We start from the raw sequence: 27,805 nt of genomic DNA, 5'->3' as shown, positions 1-27,805 counted from the left end.
GACATATAGCATTACCCAGTCCTTAGGACTAAGTAAAGCTTCAGCCTCAATGTGTGGGCAAGGAATCTGATCCTTCCAAGGGCCGGCCGGGTGCATGTCTTGATTATTATTAGCTAGGGAGTGATATGATGCATGGATCACCATATAGCCAATTGGCGCTTAACTTGGAAGACGAGAAGGATGATATATGCAACCAAAACATCAGCGTTCGTACAGCGTCGGCGGCTGTTTTTGAATGAAGGATGCTGCAAGTTAATGGAGTGAAGTAGTGAACATAGTAGCTAGCTCGCATCTGCTTCTGCCATGCATTTCTTACCCTGTTCTGCTCTCTACTGTGCTTAATTCACCGGCCTTACAGAGGCTCTTCATTGTCAGCGGAGGCAAGTGTATTCTTGGTCCTTGAAAGATCAGCCCAAACATCCAAGTCTCCCCTGGTTGTCAGGAGCAGTTCATTTTGCATCTCTTGGTTTTAAGGTAACTTTTTTCTTGCTTGCTCCGCTGCTTTCTATGATCTTTGTCTGCTTAAATTCTGTGCCACATAGAGCTCATTTTTATCTATCTCAATATTTTTTCTCGAATCAAAAGGTTTGGACATCTTTTATATTAAGATCGAGAAATAGTGATAGTTATAACAATGTGTCACGAACATGACACACTAGGGAGATAGTGTTATACGATCGGCTATACCCACCCTAGCAAATGGAGATCATGGCTATCACTCGCTAATCATGCTACCTAACCATCACCGGCTCAGATGCGCTGGCGTGCGCGACGCCTCCTCTGCCTTCCACATTGATTTTGGAAAGAGCTGTCGCATTGCCTCAACATCAACCGAAAATTTATCCCAACAAATAGCTAGATCATCATATAGTAGGAGTGGATTTGCACCCCGGGCTATGGGGCTGCAGCCCAGGACATGGTCCGAAACAATTAAGAAAGCCTCTGCAGTCTTCAATCCAAAACAGTTCAAAGTCTAAATATTCAGACCCGCCCGACACTAATTTGTCAAAGGATTTCTAGCCTTCTACACCATTTAGCCTCCCTCTTGCACCATTTCTAGATCCACCACTACATATAGTCGTCTCCTATAAAGTGAACAATGACTTCCACAAACCTGTGCAATAACACGTTTGTTCTCACTTGGCTCAAACAGAATATGAGCAATTTTGTTCAAAAGTTCGTCATATAGCCAAGGGTCTAGCCAAAAACTGATATTCTTACCATTCTTGATGGTAACTGAGATCTTCCTTGAAGATAGATGTCCTTAATCTTAAGCAAGTCATACAACATATGAGAATCATTAAGTGAACTGGTTTTTAAATACTTGTACCTAATAATTTCACTACCGTTCATTCTCTTTGTTTAATTTCCACCACCATTTACATAACAAGCTCACATTCATTTTTCTTAGATTCTTATTCCCAAACCTCCTTTCTTTTTTATTTTTACCGTTCATTCTCTTTGTTTAATTTCCACCACCATTTACATAACAAGCTCACATTCATTTTTCTTAGATTCTTATTCCCAAACCTCCTTTCTTTTTTATTTTTATAGATTTTTTTACACTTGACTAAGTAATATTTCTTTTTAGTACTACCTCATAATAAATGAGCCAATTTTAACAGCCTGTTCTGCCGAATCTGTCAGCCATTCAGCAATATTTTTCTCTAACAACAAATCAATAAATAGTACTTTCAACCATAACTTCTCAGACAACTCTAAAATTCAGAACTTGTTTAGTTGCAAATTTTTTTTAAAATGAACATGGTAACATTTTGTTTGTATTTGATAAATAGCATCCAATTATGGACTAACTATGCTTAAAAGATTCGTCTCGCAAATTATAGATAAATTGTATAATTAAATTTTTTATCTATATTTAATGTTCATATGCCACAAGATTCGATGTCACAATAATCTTGAAAAATTTTGCCAAATTTCTGAGAAGTGAACTAGGCCTCAGCATAAGTCTGACCCCAACTCGCCTCCGAGGCTCCAATCCTCTGTCTTTCTCTTCCAAATCCCCTACTCCGATCCCCTCGCTCGCCGCCGGCGATTGAGACGCTCACAGCCCGCCATCGAACATCGCTATGCCATCGCGAGGACATCCTGCAGCTTCTCTTCCTCCGCTACTACACGAAGCGGCAGCTGCACCGGAAGGCGGAAGCCGTGCCCTGCCGTCTTGTTGCAGTTGCAGCGCTCACGCCTCACTGCCTCAGCTGCTGCGGCCCTGCAGTTGCGCCGCGACGCGAAGCACGCACGTGCTGGTGGCTGGGGGCGCATCTTCACGTACTCCACGGTCTGGGGCTCTTCCATCAGGACACGGTCGCCATCGACCTCGTCGCGTGTCGCCCACAATATGCTCGATGAAATGTGCCAGGGCAGGGCGCGTGCGCTGGGGCTGAGGTGCAAGGAACTGATCGATCATGGTGGTCACACACGTCACCAAGTAGAAGTGCTCACTAGCTTTAGCTTGTTGGCCTGGAGTGGAGGAAGGGGTTCACGGCATGGTTTTCCAAGGTAACCGCTTTTTGGTGGTATTTCACATAACAGCGATTATTAGTACTTTCCGAAGATGATGTTCTTTGAACTCTACAGAACTAATCTGCCCAAAACAAAAGGGCCTGGAGGGTTTTGATTTTGGAAGAGGAGGTTTAAATTTGAGTGAAATTCAAATTTGCAGAAGGGCACATGAGGCCAAATTAAATCCCAACAATTCTAGTTTACACCATAGACTCAAACGAGCAAATTATCTTGTTCTAGAATTTCAGAGATCACTTTTTGAGTGAAATTGGTGGTCTTACCTATTTGTATTACAAGTAAACTACATTTCTGTTGTAAATTTAGAAGTTTTAGTGAGCTTTGCACAATGGAAAATGCACAAAATTTACAAAAGATCTTAATTTTATTGAATTTCAAGAATATATGATATTGATAGAAAACACATGGTGTTACAAAGATCAAGTTACAGACCATGACATTTATGCAAGGAATAACGGCAGATTACAATAGATATTTATAAAAAAATGATCCCTTGGGAGTTTTGACAATGGCTCTGCTCCTGTTCCTGCTGCTGTCATGGATTATCGTGGCAGAATTGCAAAAGCTATGAGCCTATGATGCACTTACACCATGAGTATGTGAAAACTTCATGCAACATGGAATACGCAAGTGCGTTGCTGTTGAGGCAACTGTCCAAGTCTTATTACTCCAAGTATCTTTTAAAAGAAAAATTGGTCCGATTTTAGTGCACCTGCAATGCACTGCCATTGATTGAAGTATTTTATTTCTGTTGTTGTGTGTGTAGTATAATTGATCAGTTGCTCATGATGGTCCTTATCTGTGTTTCAGTGACTGATTGATCGGGTAATTCATCACTACAGAGCTTCCAAGCAAGCGATGGCCATGGCCAGAGTGTTGCATCTCTGGAACGAATGGGAGATCCAGATCCTGGTCCTCGTCAGCTTCGCTCTGCAGGTGTTGCTGCTCAGCTTCGCGTGGATGCGTCGGCGCAGCATCTCCCGCGTTCTGAGGGTCCTCCTTTGGCTCATGTACCTACTGGCTGAGTACACCGCGACATACACCCTCGGCCACATGTCCATTGCTGGCAAGGCAGGCGAGCATCAGCAGCTAATGGCGTTTTGGGCACCGTTCCTCCTCATGCATCTTGGTGGCCAGGACACCATCACCGCCTACGCCATGGAGGACAGCCAGCTCTGGCTGCGCCACCTGCTCACCTTCGCCGTGCAGGCACTCGGAGCAGGCTATGTCCTCTACAAGTACATCGGCAGAAGCGGGCCACTGGCCACGCCTGCTGTCCTGTTGTTTACCGTGGGTGTACTCAAGAATGCGGAGAGAGTGTGGGCACTCAGTTTCTCCAGGCTGGAAATCATAAGAAGGTACATGGACAGTGTTTCTATAGATCAAGTTTACAAGGCTTACCCTGGGGCTGAATGTTTGGAGAGGCAGCCGAAACGGGGCACCTGGGATTTCTGTCTGGGCCTAGCAGGTCTCCTTGTGTGGCGGAAACCAACGAATTCGAAGACGCCTAACGACAATAGTAGTAAGTTTGAAAGAATCAAACAGTTGGATGATGAGTCTGTTCTGCAGGGTGCTCATGACCTGCTCTACATCTGCATGGGTCAGTTTGTGGATGACAAGATTTGGCCGTCCGAGTTTCAGAGGAGAGCCATGGACTTTTTCCATCTGAATGGCAAAACATTCCAGCTGGTTGAGATGCAACTCTCCATGATGTATGATATCTTTTACACCAAGGCAGCAGTAATCCACACGTGGTATGGACGTTGTTTCCGTGTCATTTCTTTGCTTGGAACTGCTATGGCATTCTTTCTGTTTCAATTCAGTACTGGCAAAGATCACTACAACAGAGTTGATGCCACTGTGACCTACATACTGGTAACTGGAGCGTTCATTCTGGAGGCAGCATCGGTGTTGAGGGCAATGGGGTCAACTTGGACATGTGCCTTGCTAAGAGAGAGGGAGTGGGCACGGCTGCACAGCCTGCATGTGTCTCTTCGGCGGTATGTCAGGATAGCACAAGCAAGAAGATGGTCTGACTCCATTGGCCAGCTTAACCTGCTGGACTCCTACTCCTACACCGGTGACAAAACAAGTATAGCGGCTGAAACAAGTGGTGATGAGGAAGAAATATTCAATAAAACAACTAGTCGAGGATCCCTTATTGGAGAAATATTTAATAAAGCAAGTCTAGAAGAAGGCAACAGTAGACTCCCTCAAGAAAAGGATAAAGGAGGAGGCTTCGTCCAAGAAAAAGATAAGAGGGGTAGTCTAGGCAGAAAATTGATCTCCTTTTGGAAACATGGCGGCGGCAGTTGCAGCAGCAGGATTTCGACGGCCGCCAAGGAGCTGGTGCTGCAAGAGATACGGAGATTGGTGGACGCATGTAAAGGTAAGGAGGGTGTGATGGGGAGCTACCGTGGTCAGTGCGCCCTGGAGCAGCGACGATATGAACCTGATGATGATGAAGATGGATTATTCTTGAAGGATCTCACCTGGAGCACGAGCATGGAGTTTGATCAAAGCATCCTTACCTGGCACCTTGCCACCCACAAGTTCCTCAAGTACTCAGAATCTACTACAGATGCAGGGTCCCTCTCCCTCGTGGAGGCAACCAAGGCCGTCTCCAACTACATGATGTTCCTCCTTGTGGAATGCCCCTACATGCTGCCATCCCCAGTTCGACCCACACTGCATGTCCAGGCCAAGAAAGTGTTGCGTGAACAGCGTAGCTGGGAGCGGTTCATAACACGGGACCGTACCACCAAAATTGTGCGAGTCATTGACCCTGGAGCAAAACTTGCCGACGAACTACTACACATAGAAGATTCGAAGATGCCAGGGCCCAACGAGCTGCTGCGGGTGGTTTTTGGGGTGTGGGTTGAGATGCTGTGCTACGCGGCGCATCACTGCAGCAGGGAGTCCCATGCCAGGCAACTCAACAATGGCGGAGAGTTCATCACCACTGTGTGGCTTCTGACAACGGCTGAGTTCAATCGCGTCCACTGCAGTCTAAGAAACTTTAAGGACCGCAAGCACAGTTCTATCTTCATGGATTTCATGGCATGCTGGTCGGCGTTGATATTATGGTTTTCATCACATTCCATGCAGGACATTCTGAGATCATGTTGGTCTGCGTTGATATCATGGTATTCATTGGTTATCATGGCGCCGGTCCTGATATCATGCAGGTCTGCGCTGATGTCATGGTATTCATCGATGTTAAGGTTTCCGTTCATGGAATGCATTCTGAGGTCATGCTCCGTGATGTTTTCCCTTATTTTCTTGCCAATTCGGGGTATTATATTCCTTCTGAAATCACCCTGGATCCCGGAGGTTCCTGGTAGCATGGGCATTTGTTAGATAATACTGTAATAACATGATGTGTATAATGTGGACGTGTCAATACATTTGGATTATCCATAGGTAACCCCCCTTTTTTTGTAGATTGGATTTGGTGGAATTGGATCTCTCGGGATTTTGTATGTAAATTGGATTACTTAACCAGCACCGCTAATCTGGATCTTTGGACACTATTATTGGACTTATATACTGAAATCAGATCACCTTATTCAGAATAATACCATGAAGCTTTTTCATGAGAAGAGCAAAACATTCGAACTGCCATGGCATTCTTTTTCTGTTTCAGTTCATCACTGGCAAAGACGGACGGCTACACCAGAGTTGATGCAGCTAGTCTACCACCTATACATATATGTACTGTAACTGGAGCTTTTTTTCATCCTGGAACGCAGCGTCGGTGTTGAAAGATAAGGATGGGGACGATGCTTCATAGGATACCCGTAGTTCTTCTCTAGTGTAATTAAATGGGGTACAGAATTAGCTCTGAAATTTACTAAGCAGTAAGAATTTGTGTTAGTTGGTTAACTATAGCAATTTATTGAATTTGATGAAAAGCAACAGTTCTGTAATGATGGCTATATCCTGCAAAAGTTGTCATGTTTATATAGTTTAAAAAGCTCATGATGGCGATCTTCAACTAAAAAGTGATATGTCATACATGCAATTAAATTAATTATATTGTATATCTCGTCTCCACCGAAAAATTGTGTGGTTCCCATATGAAGCAACCTCAGGCTGTATATGTTTATTTGCATGGCCTTATAGGATTTAGGCCTAGTATAACAGGCTGCTTAGGCCCAAGGGCACTCAAGCACCCCCGGCCCAACTTATGTGCTCTTATATATGGGCTGCGTATGGATTTCTTTTAGATGGGGCTAAATTGGATCATGTATAACGACACATTTTAGCATCAATATAGACTAACCACTAGGGACTAAAATAACCATTTTGGAAGTTTAGGAATGAAACTTATTAGTATTAGTCTTGTGCGATAGATAAAGGACCAAATTAAATGTGTATTCCCGCAATTTAAAATGATGATGGAGCAAAAAGGCACACTCTTGGAGAACATATACATACCGAGAAGAGGAGTGTAGTAGTATATATACATATTATGGCAGTATACTCGACAAGGTGGATCCTTAAACCAGGACTAGAAGAACACACACTCCTCGCTCTGATCTCTCACACATACATACATATACATGCATGCATGCAACCAAGCAGGCGTACAGTACAGCGCACGGTATTGTACACAACGGAGAGATTTTATTCATGGACTCATCATCTTATAGACATACTATGTCTAGCTAGCACTATTAGCGGCTAGCAGAGGTTATTGGAGTGAATCCGGTGGGGCATCCGGCCGGCGACGTCGTCTAGCTCACCCTGCATATGATGATGATCCAATCACAAATATTCCGGCCAGTCAGTACTACATATGCATGCATGATGGTGTAGGGCCGGGGACGCAGATGCAGACCTGGAGCAGTCGACGGACGGGCTGATGGTGTAGGGGATGCTGACGCCGCACTTGGTCGGGATGCTGGCGGCGTTGCCGGCGATGAGGCCGCTGACCCTGGCGGCGGCGGCCTTGAGGCAGTTGCAGGCGGCGCGGCGGTCAGCGGTGGTACTGGGCGGCCGATTTGAGGCTCCGGACGCCGCTGCAGCACGCCGGCGAGGGGGAGCTGGCGCTGCCACGCGCGTAGGGGATGCACGGCCCGATGGCGGAGCTCACCAGGCCGCAAGTCACGGTCGCCTCGGAGGAGGTTGCTGCCGCTAGCAGCAGCACCGCCGCGGCCACGACGGCCGTCGCCACCACCATATATATATATATATATATAGGGTAGGTATATTGGAAGTCCAGGGCTACAATTAGATATTGGAAGCCTCAGCCAGTCAACTACTTCACCCAACCTCCATGAAGCTGACGCGCATGCAGGTGGGGACCTCTGAAGGCCCAAACGTTTGGATGCATAAAATCCTATGTCAGGCTATCTAGAAAGGTTTTTTATCGTGACAATGCATAAAATCTAGTTGTTGTATAAATTAAAATCAATTCGTTACTGCATAAAAATCTCTCTGTAATATGGACGTTACACCTCACAATAGGTGACATAGACTGACACATGTCTGTATGCGTACGTCCACTCTAATCTCTTCTGTTTTTTCACGACAATTTCTCAACGAAACATCCGATTCAAAAACGGTTTTCACCATTGAACTCCTAATATTTTTGTGCACAATTCAAGATCCATTGTGAATATATTTTTGAAAAAAATAAAAATTCATAATTTTACGCACTATGAGACAAAGTTTTATACATCCGAATAGATCTTGTGAGCAAGAAACATCAAGACGACCTCGTGTTTTTTAAAATTTGAAATTTGAATCATGACACATAACAACCGATTAAATGCATAGAATCACTGGTCAAAATGCATAGCAAAGTTTTTGGCGCCGGCGTTGAATAGAAATTAGTGGTTGGACGAATAAAAATTAATTTTGTTACCGCATAGAAACATCTCCACATGGAGACGATCTTGTCTTCTTCAAAATTTGAAATTTGAATGCTGGCACGTGATGACTTAGTAGGTACATAGAATCAATAGTCAAGATGCGCATAAAGGTTTTTAGTGCCACGTTGCATACAAATTAGTAGTTCAATGAATAAAAATTAAATTCATTGCTGCGTAAAAACCTCTACATGAGATGGACATTCCACCTGACACAACCATGATTGTCTATAACAACATCATGCTTCCTGCTATGGGGGTCTATTACAACTAAGACCATCACTACCCATACCCACACCGTTCTTTGCACGAGGATATGTTAATTTAATAGAGCAACAATGTATAGAAACTTTACACCATACTTCCTTTTAGGAAATGAAACATACAAAACACTACATACTAGTGTGGACTATCCATAATGTTCCCAACTCACAACATGCATAGACACTCAGTTAACCAAAATATTGAAACCCAACAGAGGTTACATAGAAATCAATACTTTCGCTCATATTATCCAAGCATATAAACACAACATATGAAAAACTAACTTTTTACATTAATCCATCAACTATATCGAATATCACACTACGCCACCATCACAAACTCAAGGAAGTTGTAAACGTCGCAAGTCATGTCCTATGATGTCCGAGCCACCATTGACCTCACACCAAAAATAGAGGAATCCTTCCAACCATCCTACACCACAACAAAGACATAGAAACATATTTGAGCAGACGTAAAAAACTTACGGTGGCAAAGAAAGGCATAGAAACATGTTTTAGTATGCGCAAAAACCTTATAGCTGCAAGAAACACCATCCATCACACATGAAGCATGGAAATTAACATGGAGGAGCATACAAGAAATTAATGATACGTAGGAAATCAATTTCACTAAGAAAATTAACAATGTATAGAAAATTAACAATGCATAGAAATTAACATAGTGGAGCATACTAGAAATTAACATGGGGTATAATTAATAGAGGAGCACTGGCTTCTGTCATGAAATATCATGATAGAAAACCTATTTGTGAAATTAATGTCTTTGGATTAATGAAAAAAATCATGGCTGAAAGTGTAGCTAAGAGAAAATCATGGCTATAAACTATCATCCATCCGGAAATAGCTGCACAAATAGCTGTTCCAACAAATTATAGAACTGTGCTCCAATACTGTATAGAAATCCGTTCCAACAATATATAGAATACATACCAATACATACAAGCATGCAATGTGTACTTCGGCAGGTCCACACCCCGTGCCTCTACTGGATCAGGCCTAGCTTGTTTCTCATCATGACGCATAGAACCTGCATTCAAGTCATCTTAAAATATGCATAGAAACTTTTGTATGCATGCTGTGAAACATAAATTTTGTATATATATACATAAAAATTTTCTCTAGCCACCTTCTGCTCATGATGGAATGCGCTATCCGTGTTGATCATGATGCGTTACATAGAAATTCTTCTTAGGATAGAATACTCAGGATGCATAGGAATTTGTATGTATATGCATAAAAATTTTCTTCAGCACCGTTGTTAGGTGTTGCTAAAAATTGAAAAGAGTATAGGCATGGCGAATATAAAAAGATATATACATACACTATGAAATGTCGAGGTGGTCATGTGTCAATATGAGAAATGTTTGGATTGACAACATATGTGGTCATGCGAAAAGGCAGGTGAAAAAAAATCAGTTTATAAAACATTTAAGGATATACATTTGGTAATATAAAAGGATCGTATGACAACCACGGTTAGGTTGGGGTATGGACTAACATCGTTCAAGCCTAAAGGTTTGTTACAGCCGTAATCACATATCACACATGTGAACTGAACGCGTAAAAACCTAAGTCATCAAGTATAGAACCAATTCATGCATAAACCCAGGAACAAGCCTAACATGCCCCCCCCCCCCCCCCAAAAGTCGCCGAGCAGATGCATATAAACATAATAAGTACAAATTTGACATTTTACTCAGGTATAACGAACAACTTCTATATAAAAATTCATGCATAGACATATACTTTTTTATTCTAATCAAGTCTGAAAACACACTTTCACCATGCATAGAAAATTATGCATGCAAAGCATAGTAACCAAAGAAAAGTAAAAAAAAAAAGATAAATTTCTAGAACTAGTGGCCGGCATCCCCACAAATAATCTAATTACCAATTTGTATTTGCGAGCCATCTCTAAAATTGCATAAAGATCTTGAAGTGCCTTGAACAGATTAAAAAATCATGAAATACAAATCTTGCAGTGGTTTGAGTGGCTTGCAGCATGTGAGGCAGTGTGGAAGCAGGAATAGCCTGCTAGGCACTCGATCTAGAGAAGCTTCAGGGCAATAGTAAGAAAGACATAGAAACATACCAAAGATTTCAATTTCTATGGACCCAAAAATTCCGATGCATCCAAGAATTAAGATTTCAATTTCTATGTACCCAAAAATAATTTTAATTTTATTCACACTATATTAAAGATAAACATAGAAAAGTCACAGCTTGGATGAAAAGAAGTTTATTTCTATTTATAAAAAAAATAAGATTTCAATTTCTATGCATCCAAAAAATAAGATTTCAATTTCTATACATCTAGTGTGTCTCTCTTCTTCCTCTTGTTCTTGCTGCTCTAATTCCTACAAGGTTTGTCAGCACACAACTGAATCCAAGTTCAGAAAATCAGAACAAAATTGATCACGTAAGATAGCTGTAGACAATTAGCACTAAAAAATACAAGAGTGCCAAGGCTGACCCGCTCAACCTCAAGGCCGGGGATACCACGGCCTGGATCGACTACGATGGCGCCGCCGGGGTGCTGAATGTCTCGATCGCGAACGGTACGGCCGGGAAGCCCGCCGCGCCGCTCATCTCCTTCCGCGTCGACCTGTCGGGGGTCTTCCGCGAGCAGATGTACGTCGGCTTCTCGGCGTCCACGGGGTCCACGCCAGCTCGCACTACGTCAGGGGATGGAGCTTCAGCCTCGGCGGCGGCGCCGCGCCGGCGCTGGACCTCGCGTCGCTTTCGTCGCTGCCGCGGATCAAGAGCGGCAGGAACCGGACCTCGCTCATCCTCGCTGTCGCGTTCTCGGCGTTCGTCGCGCTCGTCGTGCTCGCAGGCGCCGGCGCGTACGGCGCGTACCGGTACAAGAACCGCGACATCATCGAACAGTGGGAGCTCGACTACGGCCCGCACCGGTTCAAGTACGCCGAGCTCCGGCGGGTGACGCGTCGGAGTGGGTTCCGGGAGCGCGAGTTGCTGGGCGGCGGCTGTTGGGGGTGGCGGCCAGGTGAGGGGAAGAGAGAGATTAGGGTTTTGAAGAATATATGTAGGGCTTGGGAAGGTGGGCCGATGGATGGGCTAATGGGCTGGTGGGTTGGTGGAACCAGGGAACACAGGTTCGGGTCGGGGCTTCCACTAATTATTGGAAGCCCTATGCTCTGAATAGTATACCTATACCTATATATATATATATATATATATATATATATATATATATATATATATATATATATATATATATATATATATATATGGAGAGTATACTCTGTAGCTAGCTACAGAATACCATATTCTGTAGCCACGCCGGTGCACGCACCCAGCAACGCGTTCGAACTGACCGGCAACAAGCGTGCGTAATTGCTGCTGCATGCCTGCATGCACGTCATTATTATGTGCTAATTACCGTAATCATTATCCTGCAGCTGAGGCATTTTTCACTGAGGTCAACGCATGCATGTTTCCATGATGCACCCTTTGCATTATCATAATTTATATGGTAATTCTTCCTCCAAATTATCGTAATTTAATAAGAGAATTACAAATCTTGCGGACAATCTATACTGTCTCGACAATCTTGCAGACTACTTTAAGTGGTTGTTACGAGAATATTTGAACTAATCTACTATGATTCTATACTGCGATACATGTTTACCATGATTCCTTTTGAGAGACACCTTGAACGAGTTACTATAGTGCTAAGATGAATTTTAAAATAGTTACGAGAATTTAATTGGTTTGAGATTAGTATGGTAGAATTACTATAATCTAAATTTGTGTAACATGATGTTACTATAATTAGAAGGGGAGTTACGGTAGAGTAAACTCTGAACAAGTTACTATAGTGTTAAGATGATTTTTATAATAGTTACAAGAAATTAAGTGGCTTGAAATTATAATTACGTAGAGTTACTATAATTGTGTATTATGATGTTACTATAATTTGGTGGGGAATTACGGTAGAGTAAAACCCTGAATGAGTTACTATATTGTTATAAGGTGTATTTTAAACTGGTTAGGAGAAGTTTGAGATTATAATTACCGTAGACTTACTATAATTAGAAGGGGGAGTTACGGCAACTTACACAATTTTGGTGCTTTCCAACAGTAACCAGAAGAAAAATATAACAAAATCAAATACTAATATGATGTTGTTCATCGATAATACATCACACATGAACTTTAGGATGAAAACAAACAAGTTCATATGTATTTGTACAAATAAATCTAACAAAAATAAAATAAAACACGCTGCGTCATGGAAGAGGCCTGCCACCACGCCATCGTGAGGGAGGAAGGCGACACCGCGTTGCTAGGCCACCGCCACGGGGGCGTCGTTGGCGCGGGGTGAGCCTCGCCGCTGGGGCCATCATGCGAGCGAGGGAAGCCGTTCCGCCATCAGGAGTTGCCATCCGAGCGAGACTGGCTGTTGGGGTGTTGTTCGTGCGGGCATCGTCACAGCGGTGGGTGTCATCTGTGCAATAAGATCCACCAAGAGAGAGCCATCGAGGATCCACTACGCACATCTGCAACTGCAAAGATCGATCACAAGAAAAATGAGAATAAGAAATATTCTAGTAGCTTTTGTATGCAGATGGTTGGGTGACCTGCGCCGCTGCATGGGCAGATGAAACCAAGACGGCGTCCAGATACCAAATCCTCGAGTGACAAAAAAAGAGCCGAAAAATCCCAGACCCAGCACATACCGTCGCCGATGCTGATCTGCTCAAAGCATCGAGCATTCCATGGGCACTCCATCTAGGCTCCATCATGCAGGGGCGAGCAAAGGACGACACCGCAGTGTCAAACGCAGATGCTCGCCACTCGCAGGTGTTTTTGTGGCCAGTGGAAGGAATGGAACAAATCACGGTGATTAAATTTGCATGCATGCGTTAGTCCAAAGGGGACCACCATCAAAAGGCTAGCGTGTGACCCGGCGGTGTCCATACTGAGCCGGTTGCTCACGAGTTCTGGTCTCGCTACAGAATATGATATTCTGTAGCCAGCTGTAGACTAGTAGTTATATATATATATATATATATAGATAAAAGAAATAACTAATTACACAGTTTTGCCTGTAATTTGCGAGACGAATCTTTCGAGCCTAGGTGGTCCATGATTGGATAATATTTATTAAATACAAACGAAAGGGCTATAATGTTTATTTTGCAAAAAAAATAGAACTTGGCCTTGTTTAGTTCACCATAAAAAAAAAATTTAAGATTCTCCGTCACATCGAATCTTGCGGCACATGCATGAATCATTAAATATAGATAAAAACAAAAACTAATTGCACAGTTTGCCTGTAAATCGCGAGACAAATCTTTTAAGCCTAGTTAGAACAATGTTTGTCAAATGAAAAGAAAAATGCTATATTATTAAAATCCAAAAAAAATTTTATCTAAACAACGCCAAGACCTTAATGGCCAAAATATTTTGGGCATGTTTACTTCCAAAATGCAAAATAGCAAAAAAATTGCATTTTGCCCAAAATATTTTGGAACTAAACAAGACTTAGGCCTTGTTTACTTCCACCAAAAACCCAAAAATTTTCAAGATTCTCCGTCACATCGAATCTTTAGACGCATGCATGGAGTATTAAATATAGACAAAAATAAAAACTAATTGCACAGTTTGGTCGGAATTGATGAGATGAATCTTTTGAGCCTAGTTAGTCCATGCTTAGACAATAATTATCACAAACAAACGAAAGTGCTACAGTGTCGCAGATTTTTTTCTTTTGGGAACTAAACAAGGCCTTATTTAGTTCCAAACTTTTTTGCAAAATAGACACTGTAGTATTTTCGTTTGTATTTGACAAATATTGTCCAATAATGAAATAATTAGGCTCAAAAAATTCGTCTTGTAAATTACATATAAACTGTGTAATTAGTTATTTTTATCTATATTTAATGCTCTATATATATATGTGCCACAAGATTCGATGTAATAGAAATCTAAAAATTTTTATAAATTTTTTTGGGAAGTAAATACCAAAATAAAAAAATGATGTTAGAATTTTAATGCGCCGCTCAAGGTTTTGGGGTTTTTTTGCAAAAAAAAAAAAAAAAAACTTTAGGAACTAAACAACACCTAAACCAGGCCTTTGACGACTTCTGTCGTGTGCGAGTGATGAGCTACTAGCTAGCTAGCTAGCTAGCGAGTGACGAGGACGTACGACATGGCCATGGAGCTAGGTGACTGATGATGGTCGGCCGGGAGCCGCAGCATGCAGCATGCATGGGTGCGTGGCCGTCGTCGGTGGATCCATGTGTCCGGCCATGCATCGTCCGAGCTAGCTAGCTAGCAGAGATGGACAGGCCGGCGGCAGTAGATGGGTGTTGGGCCAGGCAGCTGATCGATGGACGGATACAGGCCTTGTTTAGTTCACCTCAAAAATTAAAATTTTTCAAAATTTTCTGTCACATCAAATCTTACGGTATATGTGTAGAACCTATATTAAATATAGACGAAAATAAAAACTAATTATACAATTTATATGTAAATCGTAAGATAGATCTTTTAAACTTAGTTAGTTTATGATTTGACAATATTTGCCAAATGAAAATGAAAATACTACAAATAGTCCAAAGCAAAAAAAAAAAAAGGAAAACTAAACAAGGCGACAGTATCGTGCTCGTCAACACCAGAAGACAGCACAGCTCCATATCACCTGCATCGATCCGCCGTGAACAGGCAATCGAGTACAGCGTGCAGTTGCCATCTGTAAGTATGCATGTATAATAAAGACATTAAACGCGGAAACGAATTGAAATTTCCAGGGTCGATGACGGTTTTTCGGTTTTACAAACCGACACACCACGCCGATCAATTGCACAGATGTGGCCCTTGTAGAAATCGATTTCGAAAAAAAAATTAAAAAAAGATGTGATATATATGGACTATCATGTTTTCGTTGGCTTAATAAAGAAACAGAAAACCTATAGTTGATTTAGGAGCTTGTATCAACTGATTTTTGTGACCGTCCGATGCTTCCAACGTGATTAGGTGTGCATCGTCCTACCTAGCTAAAAGTATGTATGCTTCTGATTGGACAATCTGTGGCAACAAACCATGTTGATGGTGATGGCCGGCCAGTGGCGACGTTGGTCATAGCTCCGACGGCGACGTGGCAGGCCGAGACAGCGCCACATAGGCCGGAGTGTATCGTGCTGGGCTTTCAGTTTTCATTAATTGCTGGTTGGTGGGCTGGGCTGCTGGACCGTAGCCCGCAGATAAGGCCCACTACACTAAGATGCGCTTGGTAAAATGTCAATTGCCATTCGTTTGAGCTCATTTTCAACCGTGTTTTTTTTGTCTCATAAAAAAACAGCAAACAGTACTTTCTGCCACGATTTTTAAGCCAAGTGAACATATCAGCACATTATTGACTCTAGTTGAGTGTCTGGTATTTTCTTACTGGCTGAGTACAACACATGACAAGTTCAAGCACTTGCTTTCCCTTTTGCAAATGAAATAGAAAAAACAAGAAAAAAAGACCAGCCGATCGATCCCATGCCAACAACAAGAAAAGGACACCAAATGACTTTATTATGTGTGCAACAAAAAGGCTCTCCTTGATTATGTTGCCACTTGAGTGGATGACAAATGGGTTTATGTGTCTATGAATATGAGTCCAATGGCAAATCTGCAAAAGGCTAATGTTTTAAGTCCAAGAATCCAAATCTCTCATATACGAGAAAATTGAATATTTGGAACTCAAAAGACCGACTCTTTGATTATGTTGGGCAAAGTAATACCGTGAACATATAAAGCTATAGGCAGTAAATAGTGGCAAAATTCATGTTATATATAGTATAATGTAGCATGTAAAGTGATAGTAAAGTGGGGACATAGTACCTCTCACGTATTCTTTTTCTTCGAGTGTTGTCACTTGTTGCCTTTCATAGCGTCATACCAACCTATTCTAAAAAATGCCATACCAACCTCCTTATTGGCTGCTTGCTTTGAAATTAAACCTTCCTTCACCAAAGAGGGAAAGGGGTATTCTCATGCCTAATTTAATTCGTAGTATGTCTTTTTTACTCTTTTAGTAGCTCTAGAATTATACTATTACCACTATTCTAAATTAGAAGATGTTTTTGGCTTTTTTAGATATAAAATTTTTGCTATGTATTTTGGATGTACACTATGTTTAAATACTAGTAAAAATAATGTAAAGCCAAAATAGTTTAAAAATGGATGGAGTACATCACATGTGTGAGCTAATAAGTTTATAGCATGCCAAGATATAGCTAGCCCTCCTCGCAAGTTGCCTTCTTTTTCTCGTCCACTTCTCGACAACTTGCGTTCTCTCTAGTAGTCTAGTATAGAGTATAGTCTTGGCAGTGCTCGCTCTCATTGCAATTGGAACATTTAATTTGTCACTACTACTTGTTATTAATGGAGTGTGGAGTCTATAAAATTTTTCCACTTACATAAAAAGGTGAAGAAAAATGAGTTGCCAGTGTTGCTTGACCTATCTTACCACACAACAAATTCTGATTCGAGTATGTGCATCATTTTCATAGATAGGACACCATAATTATATGGTGAAAGTCTTTGTCAATCACATCTGTTATAATATTAATATTATCAATGATCACATTTTCTTGATGTAGACATTTTCCTATGAAGAACAAAAATGCAACAAAAGAACTTTTATATGCCTAGCTATATACTGTCCCACAATGAGCTAACCTTGTGCACAAAACTAAAAAACCATTCATGCCTTCTCTCTGGTTCGAAAACTACTATATATATACCCACTACTACCACTTAAACAAAATTATAGGTTTAATAATAGTCCAGCAAAAAAATTGTTCGTGTTGTGTTTTGATAAATTGTGCATTTTTTTTTGTTGAAATGCTACATTATAAAAAGAAAGTTATATGAATCGTCTCAAGTGAACATACCAACTCTGCATCAAATAATATGAATATTAATTTCAATACTATTCTGACACGTTCAAGATAATGGTAGGGAAAGGGAAGAGTAGTAGTACACCATTTCAATTCAGATGGGCCGCTTTCTCCTTCACGTGTGTCGTCAATCTCAAATCGCTTTGACTTCTTCCTCCACGGAACAGCAACAGCAACAGCAACAGTGCGCGAGAAACGGGGGACGACGACGCGAGGAATTGGAATTGCAATCAGACAAAGGCTGCTTTCCTCGTTCGTTCAAACCACGACAGACGCAAGCTCGATCCGTGACAAACCACGATCCCACAACAAACAAAGAAATGCACAAACCCATCACATCATCCATCGCTCCTCCTCCTAGTGTAAGCCAGTGAATTGGATCGATCGAATCCAAGAAAAGAAAAGAAAAAAATAGCGAAAAGGAAAGGAAATCGTCCCTTCAAGCCTCCTCCTCCTCCTCTTCGTCGTCTTCTTCTTCTTCCTCCTCCTCCTGCGGCGGCGCCCCGCGGACGGAGACAGATTCAGCCGAGGAGAGGAGCCCCGAAAAGCAGCAGCAGCAGCGAGCCGCGCGCCGCGGCGCAGCGAGGCGTCTCGTCAGCGTCGTCTCTATCCTCGAGGAGGAAGGAAGTGGAGGCGAGGGAGGAAAGCGAAGCAAGCAACGGACGCCCGCCGAAAGAAAGAAAGAAAAAAAAACTGACCTTTTTCTCCCTCTTTCTCCTCGCATTAAAATCCCCCCCCCCCCCTCCCCGTGCTCCCTCTCCCAAATCCCGAGCTCTCCCCCTCTTCCGTCCCCTGCCCTACCTCGCCGCCGGCGGCGCGCAGATCGCGGCCCCTCGCCCGTACCGATCGCCTCCGCGCACCTTCCCGTCCGTTCCTGCTCGGGCGACGGCGGCGATTCCTGCGTCGCATCGCCGCCTCCTCCTTCTCTTCCTCCAGTGGCTGCTTGGGCTACGGCGGTTCCTGCGGTCGCCTCCTTCCTCCATCGGCTGCTTGGCGGCGCCTCCTCCTTCTCCTCCTCCAGCTCCGGGAAAGAAGCAAGCAAGCGGCTAGCGGCCAGCTGCTTTTCTCCCGGCGGGGGTGGCCATGGTGGACATCAGCGAGTGCTCGCCGGTGCCGGAGTCCGTACCGGCGCACCCGGACCCGGCGTCCGTGTCCCCGGACGCGTGGCGGCGCTTCGAGACCGCCGCGCTCGCCGTGGTCAACAAGATCCAGCCCACCGCCGCCTCCGAGCAACTCCGCGCCGCCGTCATCGAGTACGTCCAGCGCCTCTTCTGGTTCCAAGCTCGGTATCAGGTACTATTCATCATTCCGGTCACCTTCAGTCTCAGTGCTCTGTAGCTTGAAACATCTTCAGTAGCATCGGCGAGCGTAACGCCTAGGTTTTCGTTATCAGCATCTGTTGTGCCATGAGCCATCACATTCTTCAGGTTAGGCAAATGGTTGTTTAAGTGCTTTAGGAGGAATACATAAGAGTCTCAGTGCCATTTTCCCGTATTCTAGGTCATAAATTGAAGCTAAAGATGAACATTCTAGGTTCGTTCCTACTGCTGAGTTGCTAGTTACCATGCTGAGTTGTGGATTGGAGGGCTGGACATACCGTGTATCATACTGTGTTCTTTTTCTGTGGCATGGCACTACATACGGTACTCATGTTACCCAAGAAGGAACAGCTGCATGTTTGTTATGCCCCAGTCAAGGCATTCTGAACATCTTGCGTTCAGCTGGAAATGGTCTGTTAGGATGTAATGTAGGTTTGAATCATAGAATCTAAGATCTTGCTTGATTTAATCTGAGATACATTTGCACTATTTAAAATATACTATGTCATTCGTTTAATGATAAATTTCTTTCATTGTATGTTAGATTAGAAGCATGTAAAATAATAGTCCAGATTAATTGTCTCTCCTTGCCTATGCAAATAATTAAATATCTATGAATGAGTAAAAGGTGGACCTTTATTCATAAAAGTTGCGTACTAGGATTGGTGGGACCGTATTTAAACTGCTATTATGATTTTACCAAACTTGCGCTAGAATCATGGAATGTGAATACTGGACCAAAAAGATCCTATATTAGGAGCGAACCAGTCAATAAATCTAGGATCTTATCATGCGATACTTTAATACTTGGTGTTTTCTGCCTGGTTGTGTTATGGAGGTTGTTTTCTTATTGTTGTTTATACAAGCGGACACATGAAACCTAGCAAACATGTGTTAAAACTTGAGATTGGATACAAGGCACAGAGGGTAAGTTGAACTATTTATGAAACCAGTAAATCAATTAGGTGCATTACGTGTTTGCTTCTACCAGATGTTCACATGTATAACATCTGACTACTACTAGTGGCACTTCTGTACATGCACATGAGTGAAATATCGTTGTTCGATCAAATTTTGTGCTGCTCTGGTGCTTTCTTGCTGCTAGTGTAATGCCATGTCAGACAGTAAGACCTAGAGTCTAACCTCCTGTGTTTGTGAAAAATAGGTCTTTCCATTTGGATCTGTTCCATTGAAAACATATCTTCCTGATGGAGATATTGACTTGACATTATTCGGCCCTGCGATTTCTGATGAGAATCTAGCAAATGAAGTATGTGCTATTCTAAAATCGGAAGAGCGAAGGAAAGATTCTGAATTTGAAGTCAAGGATGTCCATTATGTCCCTGCTGAGGTATTTCACTCTGCCATATCAATCTTTTTTTTATAGGTACCATATTGCTCTTTGTTTCGAATATATTTTAATTTGAGGTCAATCATCGCTATACCATCTTTTTAGAGTTCTCACCTATTGGAGGTGGTTGTTTTGTATGCATTCCACTTGTTTAATGAACTTACTTTTATAATTCCTGCATTCTACTTATAAGTGCTTATTTGTGCACATTATGTAAAATTGGAGAAATACCATTTTATTGTACTTAAATGGAACTCTTCTCCATCTTGCGGATTACATCTTTGGAGCATATGGAATTATGAATATGCCAATATTTCATCAGGTACTGGCTGACTATAAAAAGGAAAAAGTATAGTTACCAAATTTCATACTCATAACATTTCCAATTGCTGTTTTTGAGGGTTCTTGCACTCTTGCTATGCACAGTAGTGTGGCATAGATTAGTGGAGAAATCCAACTTGTTTTTTATGTGTTGGCTAGGACAGATTTTGGGCACATGTGAGCTTCTTGTTTCACATATTGTTGTCTGATCATAAATCTCCCTGGTGGCAGGTCAAGCTGGTTAAATGTTTGGTACAAAACATTGTCGTAGACATCTCAGTTAATCAGATTGGTGGGCTGTGCACACTATGTTTTCTTGAGAAGGTAATATTTCAAATGTTGCCATAAAGTTGGAGTTGTGTAGTTTTTTTTTTGTCCATAAAACTCAGATCTGATACTCTTAATAAGATGAAAAAAATGTCCCCTTGCCTTTGTACTATACGAAGGATCTAAGAGGATTAATTCCACTTTGTGGTTCCTTATGTCATACCACATAGTGATAAGCATATTGATAATAAATAATTTTTCTGTAGGTCGATCAAAACTTTGGTAAGAATCACCTGTTTAAGAGAAGCATAATGCTTGTCAAAGACTGGTGCTATTACGAAAGCCGTATTCTTGGTGCCCATCATGGTCTAATATCAACATATGCCTTGGAGACTTTAGTTTTATACATTTTCCATATCTTCCACAAGTCTTTGGATGGTCCATTGGCTGTAAGTTATGTTCTTAATTTTTTCTGCTGCCTTTTTTTGGCCATGTTATATTGACATTCTTCATGATACATACCTTCGTATGGGTTTGATGACTATATGCCATTTCTGCAGGTCCTCTATAGATTTCTTGACTATTATAGTAAATTCGATTGGGACAATAAGGGGATCAGCTTGTTTGGACCTGTTTCCTTATCTTCACTACCTGAGCTAGTTAGTAAGTGAATGCACTCTTAAGTGTGCAGAATGTTGTCTTTTTGCGATTGCAATTATTGGTCATTGTCTCATTGACATGCTTTTGTTGAACAGCTGACCCACCAGATACCCAAGATGATGATTTTCTTCAACGAGAGGAGTTTCTAAAAGAATGCACAGAGTCTTTTAGTGTTCTCCCTAGAAACTCCGAGACAAATCCTAGAGTATTCTCACGAAGATTTCTTAATATAGTTGATCCACTAAAGCAGAGTAATAACCTTGGACGCAGTGTCAGTAAAGGTTTGTTTCCTGCCTCTGGATCATCAATTATGATAATAGAAATGAATAACGTATTCCTGAATTTTGTCTTGTCAATTAAATCTGTCAATAAGATTCTCAACTTGATGTTCCAACCTTAAACCTTTGTATGAGCCCATTTGCATAAGGACTTACAGTGCCAGTCAGAGAAAAAAAATCCTGCTTCACTTGTTTTTGTCAAGTTTGAATATTTATTCCAGACTGCTCAGCTAAACTTTTGAACTCTGTCTCTGCAAAATTTACAAAATGCTTCATTTCATGATTTGTGGTTTTATGACCTCGTCTCATTGAATCCTTTTGCCTACATCATCACACTATCTTTGCACCTAATGCGTGATTGAAGTGGACTGCCCTCATCCATTGTTGTACTGCTTCGTAAGTGCTTATTCGAATACGCTGCTTCCATATCTACCCTGTCCAAAACTTCAAGTCTACCATTCTTGCTACCTAATGTTGTATTGACTGCCTTGCTTCTACATTGCTGATGCACACCCAAAAGTTATCATTTCAGTTGTGCATAGAAGAAACTGTTGCCATTTAAGAATATAGTATAGTATGTCTACACTCACTCACCAGCCACCCATTGTGCTGCGCCTAAGCAGTAACAGTAAGCACAATCTGCAACACCTTTTCACCATTTTGCACTACATTAATATCACATGCTGCTGCCATTTCTCGCCAGAACATGGGTACTGATGACTGATCTCATTATGTTTTGAGTTCGCGAGTATTTATGCTTTTCATTTGATTTACAGGAATAGCTTTCTCGTGGTACATAGCTGAAGTGCTTCATTCTGATATTTCTTTTTCTAAAAGAGTTTTATCTTTATTGCCCTGCTCCATGCGCAGGAAACTTTTACCGGATACGCAGCGCATTTGATTTTGGTGCTCGTAAGCTTGGCAAGATTCTTCAAGTGCCTTCTTGTCTCACTGTCAGTGAAGTCAATCAGTTTTTCAGGAACACTCTAAAGAGAAACCGTACTGGTTTAAGGCCAGATGTTTGGGTGAGCTCTTCTGATCTTGTTACAAATGATCCTGTATCATCAGTCTTAGATGTGGAAAGAGTCAACAAGGTTACGCCCAGCAATTCCTGCGATGTTCTGTCTAATCAGCTCAGTAACATCAACATTTCAGATTCCAACAATCATGGCCCAGTAAAGCAAAAAGAATGTAACTCTATGGCTGACCACAAGGAGATAAAATCTGTTTCTTGGGGTTTGCTAGATAGTGATGCCACGAGTCACACAGCTACTGATTCAGTAAGTGTGAGGGGTGGTGACGACTTCTCTGAAGCTTCACCAACACCTAGTGAAACCTGGACCTTGCAATCAGAAGCCGGCAAGAAGGTTGATGTTAGAAATGACACAATCCCATCATACCATGGGGTTTCAGCAAAGCAGTTTACAGGCAGATCTCACCACTATATTGACGGTGCTAAGCATAATGCTTACTCCTATTCTACTGGCTTAATTGATGGTCTAGGCACATCTAATTCCGTTTTAACATCAGATACACAACCTGGAGGTACCATCAATGACACAGTGCCAAATCTCACTGGAGATTTCGATACAAATTTGCATAATCTTCTGTATGCACGGGGTTTCCATCAGGACAATCCTACGACTCAGTTATACTATCCGATGCCTATGCCACCACCCCTGCAATATCAGAACATGCACCCATCAAATGGCCATGGCAGAAAAAATCCGTATGGATATGCTGGTAGGAATGGAGTTGTCCCTGGTCCTGTTTATCCACCTGGCTATTTTGTGTATAGGCCATTGTATCAAGCAGATGATCATATGGCTATGAGGGCTCGTGGAACAGGCACCTACTTTCCTGACCCAGTATGTTCCCTCCTTGAGCGTTCATCTTATGTTCTTAAAACTTGAACATCCGACACTTGTCTATATGTTCGTTTTCTTCATTCCTCATGCTGTATGTGTGAACAGACATGCTAATTTTCTTGTAATTCAGTTTTCATGAGTTACTATTCTTTTGTATGCAATGATTTGTCCATTATGATTCTGTTTTTACTTCACAATAGTGTTACTTTTCCTAGGTTTGTCCTCAAATTTTTATAGCTTGGACAGTTTTGTCTTGTATTCATGCTAATTTTGTCTGCCTCATTGGACACTGCAGAACTTGCGCAAGGAAAGACCACCTACTGGACGTGGGGAGAGAGGAAGGAATCATTCCCATCAGAATAATTATCAAAAGTTTCACCACCATGCCCGACCGGATATGCCTGTAGATATGATACCTTTTGATGAATTGAGGCATGAGTCACCACTGCAGATATACGCTCCTAGTGCAAATGATCATGGAATCCCATCTCCAATGAATATACCAATACCATCACCATCTTCCCAGTCTCCAAGGGATCCTTTGAACGTACCAATGCATTCTCCATCTTCCCAGGTTAGAAAGGATAATTTTCATGGCAATGGTTTTATGCTCTCGCAAGACAGTAAACTTGAGTTTGGGACCTTGGGGGCGTTGCCAAGGGAAGTTGCCTCCAAAGACCATGCTAGCAGACCAAGTTCTGCCTCCAACAATCAAGGTTCTGGGCCTGTGACTGTGAGCCCCATGTCTGTGGTGAAAAACACTGGAATGGGTTCCAACGGAATGAGGTAAGTATGCTGCGATATTTTAGTTGCCAACACCAACAATTACTATCTGATGGGAAGAACATGCAATTAGTATGCTAGTCTATTGTTTGGTGTGAGTGAGTGCTGTTGGGGTTCCAACCCCTTTTTATTCTTAATATAATGATAAGCTACTCTCCTTGCGTGTTCGAGGAGAAACATGCAATTAGTGGACATTTCCATGCAACAAACAACAAGATAAATTTGGCTCTTGTTAGGTTGGTGTTTTTGTAAATTTATTTAGATGCTCTTAGTGTTCACTTTTGAGCAATTGATATATGAAGTAAATTATAATGTAGCCCCTAAGCTTTCAATTATGTGTTGCTTAGGTTTTTTTAATTGGTAGTTACAAATACTGTGAGATAATTTAAATTGCCATGGGCTACATGATTATCTTGTAAGGTCAATAAATATTAGATATCATTGGATTTGCTTGAGGTTTTTTGAGATATGTTTGGACAGATTTGTACTTGCTTCAGACCATGTTTGGGGTATATATGTGAAGTTCTCAAATCCATGGATGTTGTGCTAGTTGGAATTAAGACATGCTTTTGGCTAACTCTAACCATGTCTGTTTTCTCTGTTGAAACTATGATAGTTCAGCTTGAAACTGGGCTCCTTTTGAGTTTCACCTTGAAGATTGTCCACTCAATTTCCAGAGTTTACAATGGCTGAACCCATATACCATACGATTTGCAGGAATGTTCAAGCATACCGTCTCAAGGACAGTGGTGACTTCCCGCCACTATCCAGTTGATGTCGATTCTGTGTGTTTGAGAGGCAACAGGATAATGATGAATGGTGTGCTCCCGACGCAGGAATGGGAGACCATGTCAGGGCACCGAGTTCTTTGGCAAAGGCATACACCATGTTGTACATCCTGTTTTTTCTTCCTTTTTCTCCAGTTGCCATAAGCATTGTCACTGCAACGCGGCCTGTGTTTTCTGTAACTGAGTTTTTTTGCGACAAAAGAGAAGGCAAAAAGAAAAAAAAAGAAAAGAAAGAGAGAGAGAAGAACAAGAAATGGAAGGGAAAGAAGGAAAGCAAAAGGGCTCTGAAACTGGATGACATGTAGATACTTTTAGGGGTATAGCCCCCTTGTTTCAGTTTTACAGATTATGGAGTCCCTCGAAGGGGAACAGATATGCTAGGGAAAGTAATAGAGCTAGCTAGCTAGTTTTGTTGTTTCGACCTCAGGATCATTGGATAACTGGATTTTGTCCATGCCTTCGTGTAATGAGGATAGAGTTGTAGCCCCTGTTTGCATTTAGAGGAGGGAGGTCTTGTGTTGAAAGGCCCCAATGTTTGAAGTTACTTTAGCTGCTTGAAAATGGATTAGGTAATACAGAATGTGTTAAATTTACTAGTCTTAAAAGAAGCTTTTAGCCTTTGCCAAACGAAAAATGCCTTTTGTGTGTGTTTATGTATGTCATAATCTGTGCAATTTGTAACTTAGCATTACGTTGTCTTGAAGCTCAGTGTCTCATTTTTCAGGTAAAAAGAAAAAAAAAACCCTGCACTGTCCAGTAAAAAAAAAAGCATCGTAAACATCCTCTAGCATGTCACTGAAATGAAATATGAAACTTGGTGATATTGTTTGTTTGTTAACCATATTTGCCAAAAGAAAGTATCTTCTTGCGAATCAGGATTCTGATTCGATGGATGCACCTGCAATATTAAATTTGAACTGTGCTAAATAGGCTGATGAATTCTGAATTATTTCTGGAAGTAGTTTAAATTTGAAGGGATAAATAGGCTGATGAATTGTGAATTATTTCTAGAAGTACTTCTAAATTTGAACTGGGATAAATAGGCAGATGAATTCTGAATTATTTCTAGGAGTACTTACTGCAACCCTTGTCATCCAAAGGGAGCAAGTCTGTATGCAGTGAAGGTCTGATTCCCTTTCAAAAACAATTTGTTTGGGCCAACCTGCTCTGCTTATATTCTCATTTCGTGTCTCTTTCAGGATGGGCTCGTTGATAGATTCACCAAACATGCATGTAATGGATTAGTCAAAATTTCAAACTGAAATAATTGGCCCAAGCATAAACTGCCAACCAACCTCACCCAATCCAAACCTCAAAATCTAGCATGTAGGGAAGCAGAGACCTTTCACTTTCAAATCACTTCGGCCTGCAAGGTTCAGTAGATATAGATATATAAACATGAAAACCCATTGCATGTTAGAGGACATTTTATTGCATTAGTGTGAACTGAAAAATGTGGGTAAAAATCCATTTTTCTTTCAAAAACATTCATTTTGCTAGTTTATTGAATATTTTGAGATATATTTGTTGGATACAAATTTGGTGCGGATATTGCTCATCTTTTATCAATACCGACCCCCTTCTTTCTTTCTTTCTTTCTTTCTTTCTTTCTTCATACAAAAGTGGGAAATATTTATTGTGAATTATTAGATTGTAGAAAACACATCTCAATTTTCTACGCATATGTCATGTGATCCATATAGGATATTGTCTATCCCATTTCACCAATACTCATAACCAATAATTGTGTTTGTTTATTTCCATATGTGATGTCACATTTTCCAGTAAACAAGTAGCGATTATTTCTACAAAATATTGTACCTATAGACTGAGGTCAAACTAACATGCTGTAAGCATGCACTTCAATTATGCTCACTTTTATAATGTTGGATTTGGTGTATGGATGATGTTAACAGTAGATTCTGCTACAGTACTCAATAATTGCAGTAGTCAATGTTTAGAAAAATTGAAGATTAGGCCAAGCTGCTCTTAGGTGGGCCTTCAGGAGGTGCACGGCCAGAATAAGAAGATGTGGACCGAGTCATGGACAATGGTTCATTTAGGGTGGGTTTGGTTTACATCAAGAAAAAAAAAATCTCCCCTGTAAACAAAAGGAAAATTAATCAACCAGGGCTACAATACATGTTTCCCCTTAATATTGCCTTTTCGATAGTATGAACAGTCATAAAAAACCTGCTCCATTTAGAGAGAGGAGTCAAATTCCAAGTTTTGACTCTTCAATTTGTTGAAAGTAAATTCTTTTTACAGGATCACTTGGATCCCAAGTCAAAGGGGTCAAATGATCAACTGACCCTTATGCTTGTTATCTAGGCAAATTTTGTGGCGATTCTTTCTTCAAGGGATATAACATGTTTCCTCCTATATCACCTTTTAGATAGTATGAATAGTCAAAAACATGCTCCATGTAGAGAGAATAAGTGTCAAATACCAAATTTTGACTCTTCAATTTCTTGAAAGTTGATTCTTTTTACAGAAGCACTTGGCTCTCAAGTCAAAGGGGTCAAATGAACAATTGACCCTTATGCTTGTT

The 27,805-nt window shown here is 41.4% G+C and overlaps 3 protein-coding genes and 1 pseudogene across 6 annotated transcripts; 3 read left to right on the top strand and 1 right to left on the bottom strand.

Annotated features, from left to right (window-relative positions):
* On the top strand, window positions 135-6,159 carry LOC8067613. 3 transcript variants are annotated; one of them, XM_021460906.1, is made up of 2 exons: window positions 135-474; window positions 3,352-6,159. In XM_021460906.1, exon 2 carries the CDS (start codon window positions 3,400-3,402, stop codon window positions 5,899-5,901), a length of 2,502 nt encoding a protein of 833 aa, XP_021316581.1. In that variant the 5' UTR covers window positions 135-474; window positions 3,352-3,399; the 3' UTR covers window positions 5,902-6,159. The 3 variants fall into 3 exon arrangements, with proteins under 3 accessions (XP_021316581.1, XP_002450141.2, XP_021316580.1); XM_002450096.2 differs by lacking the exon at window positions 135-474 and adding an exon at window positions 1,961-2,520 and having other exon boundaries at window positions 3,384-6,159; XM_021460905.1 differs by lacking the exon at window positions 135-474 and adding an exon at window positions 2,383-2,520.
* Window positions 6,979-7,726, bottom strand: LOC8080008 (annotated as a pseudogene).
* LOC8080007 (L-type lectin-domain containing receptor kinase S.4) lies at window positions 7,823-12,167 on the top strand. Its single transcript, XM_002450095.2, has 4 exons — window positions 7,823-7,843; window positions 11,160-11,332; window positions 11,401-11,708; window positions 12,124-12,167. The coding sequence occupies exons 1-4, from the start codon at window positions 7,823-7,825 to the stop codon at window positions 12,165-12,167; spliced, it is 546 nt and encodes a 181-aa protein (XP_002450140.2).
* Window positions 18,125-25,847, top strand: LOC8067612. Of its 2 annotated transcripts, XM_002450094.2 has the most exons (9): window positions 18,125-18,912; window positions 20,104-20,289; window positions 20,842-20,934; window positions 21,144-21,326; window positions 21,438-21,540; window positions 21,633-21,818; window positions 22,686-23,683; window positions 23,979-24,469; window positions 25,184-25,847. In XM_002450094.2, exons 1-9 carry the CDS (start codon window positions 18,703-18,705, stop codon window positions 25,239-25,241), a joined length of 2,508 nt encoding a protein of 835 aa, XP_002450139.1. In that variant the 5' UTR covers window positions 18,125-18,702; the 3' UTR covers window positions 25,242-25,847. The 2 variants fall into 2 exon arrangements, with proteins under 2 accessions (XP_002450139.1, XP_021316987.1); XM_021461312.1 differs by lacking the exons at window positions 18,125-18,912; window positions 20,104-20,289 and adding an exon at window positions 20,324-20,611 and having other exon boundaries at window positions 25,184-25,794.

Source organism: Sorghum bicolor, chromosome 5 (genome assembly GCF_000003195.3).
Source record: "Sorghum bicolor cultivar BTx623 chromosome 5, Sorghum_bicolor_NCBIv3, whole genome shotgun sequence".
Taxonomy (NCBI): domain Eukaryota; kingdom Viridiplantae; phylum Streptophyta; class Magnoliopsida; order Poales; family Poaceae; genus Sorghum; species Sorghum bicolor.
Note: the sequence above shows the minus strand (reverse complement) of the source record. Positions and strands in the feature narration are given on the sequence as shown.